The 9,523-nt window shown below is 39.0% G+C and overlaps 1 protein-coding gene across 1 annotated transcript; it reads right to left on the reverse strand.

Moving 5' to 3' along the window:
* Positions 1 to 2,292: 2,292 nt before the first annotated feature.
* On the reverse strand, positions 2,293 to 8,717 carry fblim1 (filamin binding LIM protein 1). The gene is made up of 9 exons (XM_044347958.1): positions 8,576 to 8,717; positions 8,095 to 8,335; positions 7,328 to 7,703; positions 6,178 to 6,332; positions 4,960 to 5,053; positions 4,677 to 4,846; positions 3,854 to 4,032; positions 3,525 to 3,645; positions 2,293 to 3,417 (listed from the first exon to the last, which is right to left on the reverse strand). The coding sequence occupies exons 3-9, from the start codon at positions 7,677 to 7,679 to the stop codon at positions 3,307 to 3,309; spliced, it is 1,182 nt and encodes a 393-aa protein (XP_044203893.1). The 5' UTR covers positions 7,680 to 7,703; positions 8,095 to 8,335; positions 8,576 to 8,717; the 3' UTR covers positions 2,293 to 3,306.
* Between the last annotated feature and the right edge of the window lie 806 nt (positions 8,718 to 9,523).

The following is a 9,523-nucleotide window of genomic DNA, read 5'->3' on the forward strand; positions in this document are numbered from 1 at the left end:
TCTTATTCGCTCCTATCAGGCATTTTTCCAAAGGCCTTAAAAACTGAAGTTATTAAGCCTCTACTAAAAAAGAGTAGCCTGGATGCTTCTGTAACTAGCAACTACAGACCCATATCAAATCTACCCCTCATGGGTAAAATAATCGAGGAAGTTGTCTACCAACAACTTTATAACCTCAAATAGTATCTTTCCAAATAGTATCAAAATCCAGTCAGGTTTTTCGACCCTGTCACAGCACCGAAACCTGTCTGACATTCACATGAACACTGATTCCAGCAAAATTTCAATTTCACTGGATCTTAGTGCTGCTTTTGATACTGTTGACCATATAATACTACTAGATGGACTTGAAAACTGGGTTGGACTCTCCAGCATGGTCTTAGACTAGTTCAGCTCCTATCTCCAAGATAGGCACTATTTTGTTTCCATTGGCACCTACATATCTAAGTGAACTAGTATGACGTGTGGGGTACCTCATGGTTCAATTCTGGGACCTCTTTTATTCAACCTCTACATGCTCCCGCTAGGCCTCATTATGGAAAAGAACTAAATCACTTACCATAACTATGCGGACAACGCTCAATTACACAGTACATAGCTCTCTCACCAAGTGACTATATTCCTATAGACTCACTAGGTCTATGCAATGACCAAATCAGTGACTGGATGTGCCAGAATTTCCTACGACTAAAAAAAGAATAATCTGAGATCATTGTCCTCGGTGCAAAAGAAGGAAGGCTGAAAGTTGTGGCTCATCTTGATTCCCTTTCTTTAAAGTCCAAAAATCAAGTCAGAAATCTTGTTGTTATTATTTATTCAGATCTAAATTTTAACACCCACATCAAGTCAATAACAAAATCGGCCTATTGTCATCTTTAAAATATAGCAAGAATTAGAGGATACCCGTCCAAACAAGACCTAGAAAAACTAATCCATGCTTTTATTTCTAGTAGGTTAGACTCCTGTAATAGTCTCGTTTCAGGCCTTCCCAAAAAGCACTTAGGCAGTTACAGCTCATTCAGATTGCTGCTGCTAGAGTTCTAACAAAAACTAAGAAAGCTGAGCATATTACACCAGTCCTCAGGTCTCTGCATTGGCTCCCAGTGTGCCATAGAATTGATTTTAAAATACTGTCACTTGTCTATAAATCACTCGGTGGTTTAGGGACAAAATACATCTCTGACTTGCTTTCATCCTATGTACCCAATAGACTTCTTAGGTCATCAGGGACCAGGCTGCTAACTGTTACTAGGATTAAAACAAAACATGGTGAAGCCGTATTCAGCTATTATGCTACACATAGCTGGAATAAACTTGGATCTGCCCCAACTCTGGCTAGTTTTAGAAACAGGCCAAAGACATGTGTGTGAATGTTCACCTTTGTCTTTAACTGCTGCTAACAACTGCACTCTGACTCTATGCTCTTTCCTTATTTATCTATTTTATGTAAAGCACTTTGAATTGCCTTTGTGTATGAAATGTACTATACAAATAAACTCGCCTTGCCTCACCTATTATTCAGATGTTTTTATCGAGTTTACAAATATTTACAATTACAAAGCTAGTATTCCAACCACCCCACCCACTGGAGGACTGGCCAACACACAGAAACACACAATCACAAGACATTCAAAACACAAAACATGACACACGCCTGGAACTTGATTGGCCAACCCAGAAGCCTCCCCAAAATTTCTGGGTGGGTGTTGGCAAGTGGGCTGTCAAGTTGTTCTTACAAACCTCATTATAAAAGTATAGGTAGCAAAATAAAGATGCATTAAAAAAAAAAAAAGAATGCCTTATGCACTCACACCAAAACAGATTGCCACCCTCATTCAACATGAAGCCTCTGTTGGCCTCCTTATTTCAAAAATCCTGTAGCTGCCACAGGTATGTTTTTGACTCAGCAGCTGTCAGATTGATGTCCAGAGCAGCCACACAGTTCATATAGATCAGCGGGAAATGTGAATTGAGCAGATTTGTTTTCTTAGATTAAAATGAAATGCTCATCTTGCAGCAAGGTGTTATTCTGTTCAATTTGTGCAAAAATGCACATTGATGGAAATAATATATTATGGATGAATTTGAATATGAATTGCCTGAATCAGACTTTTTAAGCTTGGCTTGAACTGATTTTTTTTCTCCAATTTCACAAAAAGTCAAACGTGTACATCTTGGACCACTTAAAGACCAGACAGAAAAGACAGCAGGGAAGCAAACCATTTCAACATTATCTCATGAGAAAGAGAAAAAAAACTGAAGCATGAGGAATAACAACATAACATTTTCCAGAAAAAAAGTTTTAATACATGTTTTTGATAAACATAAATTCTAGAAACAATTTTGAGATACACGACATAAATAGCAACATAATTCATATGGTCAGAATGAAACTTTATATTGTAATTTCAAATCCATGTGAAGATCTGCATGTAATATAAATGAAGATGTAAGCATCACATTCAGAAGCTTTGGTCCATTATGAGTCATTTGTGGTGTGTTACTTTGCTCTGTTACACATTGATACACACTATTTTATAAAACGTCTAATTTCAGTCAGTATTAAAATTTGGTGTTTACATTTTCTAAACACAGATGTTTAGCTACCTTAGGTAGAGGGTGTTGTGAGAGAGCAGAGCTAATTTGTTCTTGTAGTTAAGGTGTTGAGCGGCCTGGAGGTTATTTTCTTTACCTGCTTTACCTGAGCAGGTTAGCAAAATGATGATGATGACGATGATGATGATGATGATGATGATGATGATGATGATGATGGTGGTGGTGGTGGTCTTTGGCCTGCCAGTATGATCAAAAACTGCACTTGGGCTTAAATGTGCTTAACAGTGCATTTTATATTTTTACTAAAATTTTACACGTTATACAGTCATACTTGTGAATGAAATTTTAATGTATTTTTCACATCCTAATAAGTACTGATAGTTTGTGTGTGTAATTTAACAAATGTTATATATAATTGGAGGCTGACTGGAGATAAAATATATTAGTTCATTTTTATATAAAGGTTTTTCATATAAAGGTTTTTTTATGCAAAGGATTAACATGATTGAGAGACAGTATACTGTTCAAATAAGAAGTTCAAAAAATTCTTGCCAAATGTTTTTGCATAAATATATTCGGTGCATTTTGTTGTGTTTATTGAGTGCAAAAATATCAAGTACAAAAGAAGAACAAGAGGCTCTTCAGAAAGCATGATATAATGTAAGAATAACCATATTTAGTTATTATTCTATTGGTAAAAGATATGTATAGCATTTTGGTTGCAGTTTATCCCGGGCTATAAAGCCAGTGTTAGTGCTGGCCAGAAACCAGGGTCAGATGGCAAGATTTGCAAAGCATCCTCCCATCCAAAGGATAGCAGCCGTGGTCATTTGGTTCAGGAGAGAGCTGGATGACGCAGACCTGCAGACAATATGAAAGACTTATTGCCTGGAGATGATTAATGTGTATCTTGTGTGTTTGCTTACTTGTCAGTGTGCCTATGTACTGTTTGCATGCTGAATGCCTACCTCGCATCTGTAGCAGTTCTCATGGTAGGAGCGTCCCAGGCATTCAACAGTATAGCTGTCAGTACCATCTTCTTTGGGAATGATTAGCTGGTTGCAGGCGCTACACATTGGAGCATACTTCCTTCATGGACATAGTTTTTGAGGAAATATTAGGCAAAGCAAGGCAACTTTATTAACAACACCTTTCAAACACAGAGGTAATTCAAATTGCTTTACATGAAGCAAAGAAATGCATAAGAGCAACACTTAAAAGCAGGATAAAAAGGAAAATATGGTAAATTCAAACAGGACAGAAAAATGGATAATGCCATCATTTTAAATTTACATACCTGTAGTAGTCCTGGAGGCAGTAAACTTCTCCAACTTCTCCCTGTGCAAAGCTTTGCTCTCCAATTTGCTGTTTACATGTTGCACAGGTGAAACAAGAAAGGTGGTATACTCGCTCAAGTGCGCGGATCACATGATCTTTGATAACCTCACCGCATGCCCAGCAAAGTTCAAGACTGGCCTGAGGGACACAGAAAGAAAACGTGGTCAATACAATAAACTTCTGTATTAACATATGATACCCACATTTTTGACTGTTTAACCCATTTACTACAAACCATTTGTATTTTTTAATTGTGATTTCCCACTTTCCAAGCAGCCATTGACTTCCATTATTTACAGTACAATGTGAAAAACAACTTGAAGAGACTTGAAACTTGGTTAATATGGACAATCCATCACAATTAACATAATTTCTGCATTTATTTTTAGATTACAGTCAAGCTTTTGTCAGTTGTAATCTCCAGTTGTAATTGCATCAAAGCACAACAATAACATACATTTTACTTTAACAGCTGAGATGATGTTAACTATGATGGATGGATTTCAAGCAAGTTTCAAGTCTGTGCAAGGTGATTTTCATAATCTAGTGAAATGAATGGAAATAGCAGCTTGAAGGTAAAAAAAAACACACACACAATTCAAAAATGTAAAACACTACTGTGAAGTTTTGAAAACAGGTAGTAGTGAAATAAAGTATACACCATTTGAAGATAATAAGTTAAAATATGCAAAAACATTGGTTTGGCCCTTTGAAAAGATTTGCATTTATATTTTCAGCTTTGATAACACCCTATCGTGGAGGCTGTGTTGACGTTGATCTACCTGGTAGCAGTCTTCACAGAGTGGGATTCCCGCCTTGTTGTAGTACTGTTTACCAGCCAGAGGAATGTGACAAGATCTACACTGGAAGCAACCGTCATGGTAATTCCTGTTTAAGGCCTCTATCACAGGTTCAGAAGGAGCCACGGGCTTCCGACAGAAGCCGCACACCTCTGCATTGTACACAAAGATCAAATGTCAAAATAGGTTATAATAACACATGCATTATCAAAGAAGAACAGTTAAAAGCCGGAGTAGTAAATGTGTCAATAAGAGATCATGTTACCTTTATTCTTCTCACCCATGTCTTGGTCATTTGTGTGGATCCCTCGGGATTGTTCATTTTGTTTTAACCCACTAGATGGTGTGCTTGTTTCCACCTTAAATGTAAAGCACATTGTTGAAAGCTGAACTTTAAACTAAGACAACTGACAATTTCACATTTGAGTTTGGTCTCAAATGGAGGCAAGAGGTCAAAAGGATGAGGAGTGGCTGTGAACCTTACACGCTGGACTCAGGACTGGCATCACTAATTTGTGGACCTCTTAGTATGTGGATCTCCCAGTATGTTGACATTAAAATTTTAAAAATGTTGCCGACTGACAGAGCAGCTATTGTTATTCCAAACATTCCACCATACATACCAACATCCTTCTTTTGCTTTAAATGAAGATCAGGTTTAAAAAGTCATGCAATTTTTTGCTCTAAAACACTCATCATTTGAAGCTCTTCTAAATCTTAGGACTTTTCCAAGGCTGAAGCAGCATCAAATCAGTCTTCAAAGTCTCTGTATTCAACATTTAAATTAAGAATATATATGAAAACGTGACCTAAATCCGCCCAGAAGTTGTGACATTTTCTCAAACTGGAAAGAAGTTACAAAATTATTCTAAGCCTGCAATTAACTGTGCAAATAAACATAAGAGGTGCCTCTTAAGGAATTAAATAATTGTAAGATTTAAGGTATACAAGTCATATTTATTAAATCCCTTACATAATATAATGAAAAATACAACAATAAATCTTTAAAACATGGGACGCATTGTGATAGATGCATAGAAAAAGCTAGGCACATAGACCAAGAAAAGAAAAGTCTGTGCTTTCTACACAGAGATGTGGCTATAATGATGGGAACAAAAGTTTCTTATAAAGATATCAACAGCCTGGAAAGTACTCTGTTTGTGAAGGGAAAATCCATACAGTTCATAAAGTGTTTTTGATCATTTACCAACATCTAAAAGACAGCTGCTTTCCCTTCAATAATGTGTTTTGCAGATGATTCTGCAGATGATCTTTATTACCACTGCACAACACTATACGGTATTTGTAAAAGCTGTGGAAAGTTGTAATCTTTGACTATGGGAAAAAAAATTATATGTCTACTTCAAGAGGAATTTATGCTAAAAATGGGAATCAGCAGTAAAACAGTAAACGACAGTGGTAAAGGTGAGGATATGAGTGATGCTAATGTGTTTTAGCAGCATTGCAAGAAAAGTCTGCATACCTCTCTGTTGTAAACTGGCTGCTGGCCTGGGGTCGGAGGGTGGGAGAGAGGTGTTTGGGCAGAGGGAGGTGGTGGAGGTGCTGAATCTTCAGACAGCAATGGTCCCAGAGATGAAGGCAGTACGACAGGAGGAGGAGGAGGAGGAGGGATGAACTCTGTATGACAGGAAAAGACAGACTTATTTTAAATCACCTTGCAGAAAACATGCTTTTTATAAAAGCTGGGTGGTATAAATCCAATTCAAAATTAATATAAAACTCAACCAAAAAAATACAAATAAATAAACATGTACAGTACATATACATACATATGTATGCACATGCATGTTTACACAAATGCACATGCATATACGCATGTATAGAGACCCTCCTCCAAAGACAGAGAAATTATGAAATAGGTAATTTAGGAAAAATAAAGAAATTAAAAAAAAAAAAATCATAATAATAAATCAACATATAATAGTAAAATAAGGGGAGAAATTGAAGATGGGGTTATGTCTTTCTGGCTCATGTTTTGCTCTTCATATATAGTCAAACTAAAGTGACAACTGTTCTACTTGTTCCGGAGAAGGAAGACAAATGCGATCAAATTTAGGAAGCAATACAAGAATAACACATTATCTTTTTCAGCCTTACACAGACAGCATCCTGGGTACATCCTGAATCCAGTGAGCGTTAGAGGAGGGATACAAATTCTTCCAATTATTCAATTCAATACAACTTTATTTATTCTTGTAAGGGCAATTGTATGCAGCAGCTCGCCACCCAGATTAACAGATACACACACAGTTGATAGGAAATAAAGACAAAACAATGTTAAACACAAAGTTAAAAACAATCAATGTTGCAAGCTTAAAAACATATTAAGCTATTGAACAATATTAAACCCCTTGCAAAAAAGTTCAGGAAAGCAACTAAATCTTATTTGTATCTAGGTGGACCCGCTGCCTCAGAGAGGATCCTGAAAGAGCAACAAGTGATTCAAAACACCAGGTTCAAACATATGATAGAGGTCAGCTGGGCCCTGATGGCACTGATACATTTTGGGTCAACTTCTGAATATATTCTTGTAAACTCTAAGTTTGTTCCAGTGCACCTTGTGTACTATTTTGCACTGAATCCAAGAAGAAAAGGTTTTTTTATATGCATACCTGCAGCACCCCTGTCGTCTTTGTCCTCTTGCAGCTTTCCTCTGCTGGGTCCAGGTGGGACAGTTTTGGGACTCTGAGGTTCTGAGGCTCGAACCGAGTCCCCTGCAAGAGTCCGGCCTTTCTTGTCTACTCTGCTGTAGATCTCAGCAGGCGAGTGGTCCTCTTTTTTCTGTCGGAGGGCGGGGATGCTGTCACTTGGGTTGACTCGTACAGCAGTGTGCTGCTCGTCTCTAGCTGGGGCACTGTGAGCTTGGAGGGTGGGTTGTTGCTGTGTTACAGTGGCTCGGTAGGGAGACGCCAGGGTGATGAAGACCGAGGACACCATCCTTTTTGGTGAAGCTGCTGATGCCATGATTGTCTATAACCCAAATACAGTCTAACAGAAGTACAGAACAATTATTATCTCAACTCAAGAAAGCTTACATTTATTGTTTTATAGTCCTGTTTAAAAGGGTAATCATAAAAACACAGACACACATCACAGACCTCACTTTATCCTTTTAAGCAACAATGAAATATAAGAATAATACATACAAACAGTGAACATGACATTTTATCTCTACCATCTCAATAATGTTTAAGTGTAAACGCCCTCTCAGTCAACTTTGTGGGAGCGCTCACTTTCACTTTAGAGAAGTAAATTCACACACTCAACAGCCCTCATTACCCATAATGAAAGGTTTTAGAGGCAGAAAGCACAAATCTGAATCATCTGTTTCCTTTAAAACCCACTCACACTGGCTGTGAGCTGCCATTACACTACATACCTGGGAGAAACAGTGGTTTGAAGTCTTCTCTCCTTTCTCCTTCCCTGCTTTGTATCTTAACACTTCTGGTTTGTTTCTCTGTTTTCCCTCCTGCAAGCTGGCACTGAGAAGAGAGGACTTAAACTCCGGCAAAGAGGGCGACTATCTACAGAAGGCCACTCCTTTTCCTTCTGTACCTCCCTCCCCAACTCTCGTCCGTCGACCCCTCCTCCTGCTCTGGCTGAATGACAATACCACCTCCCTCCCAACCGTAAAAGGTGAACAGTTAATCTCGGGCAAAGTGCAGTAAAAAACATGACACATCCATCCACTATGAAAACTTGGCAGGCACACACACACACACACACACACACACGTACACTGGCATGCATGCACACAGACAGACACACACTCACAAAGAAAAGTCATGCAACAGTTGTGCAATCCAACCAAAAGCACAGTCAGACTTCTTATAAATGCAATATACAGCATCTTAAAGTACCTGATAAGGTTTTCACCCTTACACAAGACACACAGTCACCTCCCACCTCCTTATCTTTTTGCATGCCAGCAGGATGTGACTGTACCTGCCTTTTCCAGCAAACCTCTATCTCAAACTGTCCTCCTTCTCTCTCCTGTGCAGCTCTGCCTTATTGTTCTGTCAGCTTTATTTTCCCTACCTCCCTCATTGAGTCTGCCTCCTTTTTTCTTCTCCCTCTTTCCTTCTTCCCTTCCCCCACTACATTATATCACTTTAGCCTTGACTCACTATCAGTGTCACATGGCATTGCCTCCGTCTGTGCCTCATTGACATCCAGAGCACCGTTTGGTTATTATTTGTGGTGGACTTCATCAGACCTTCCTGACGAACCTTTTGTGTTGAAAATAAAGGAGCAGCAGCATAACAGTGCAATGAATCAGGGCATTGTGCAAAAGGAGATGTTGGTATATTAGGAGAGGGGGGAACCGTGAGTGATGTCTGTGAGAGCTATGAAAAAGCTGCTTTGTTGTGTTTGCTGCTCTCCACCAGAGTGAGCCTGAGCAATATCAGGTCTGCTGATCAGCAAATATTGTGGTTAGTTTCTGGAGCCAAACCTTGTGAGGTCTACTCCCCTCCAAAGAGTCAAAGGGGAGGAGGATGGAGCGAGAAACCAAATGTTGGATAAAACTTTCCTGCGCAGAGATGAATGTGGGTCAACGTGAAAGAAGAGTGAGGCAGGAATGTGCGAGAGAGAGGGTTAACAGGAGACGGAGATGAGAAAAGTGATGGGGGTCTCTGTTGTTCCAGCTCTGTGGAAAGGAATGCTGCAGTGATGTCACGGCTGCAGGAGGGAGCATGCCTAGTGATGACACAATCCCCAGACCTCTATGCTCCGCCCCCCCAAAAGCCAAAATCCTCATTAAACCCTCTGAACCTCATGCACTGCTTCATGACTTCTCAGTTACGAGT

The sequence above is a fragment of the Thunnus albacares genome, chromosome 4 (assembly GCF_914725855.1).
Source record: "Thunnus albacares chromosome 4, fThuAlb1.1, whole genome shotgun sequence".
Taxonomy (NCBI): Eukaryota; Metazoa; Chordata; class Actinopteri; order Scombriformes; family Scombridae; genus Thunnus; species Thunnus albacares.

Bases quoted from the DNA above. Each gene is read 5' to 3' on its own strand.
- fblim1 (XM_044347958.1), bottom strand. From the start codon at position 7,679: ATGGCATCAGCAGCTTCACCAAAAAGGATGGTGTCCTCGGTCTTCATC. The intron at 4,847-4,959 runs GTAACATGATCT...TGTACAATGCAG, and splicing joins CATGGGTGAGAAGAATAAAG to AGGTGTGCGGCTTCTGTCGG. The intron at 3,418-3,524 runs GTAGGCATTCAG...TATTGTCTGCAG, and splicing joins AGAACTGCTACAGATGCGAG to GTCTGCGTCATCCAGCTCTC.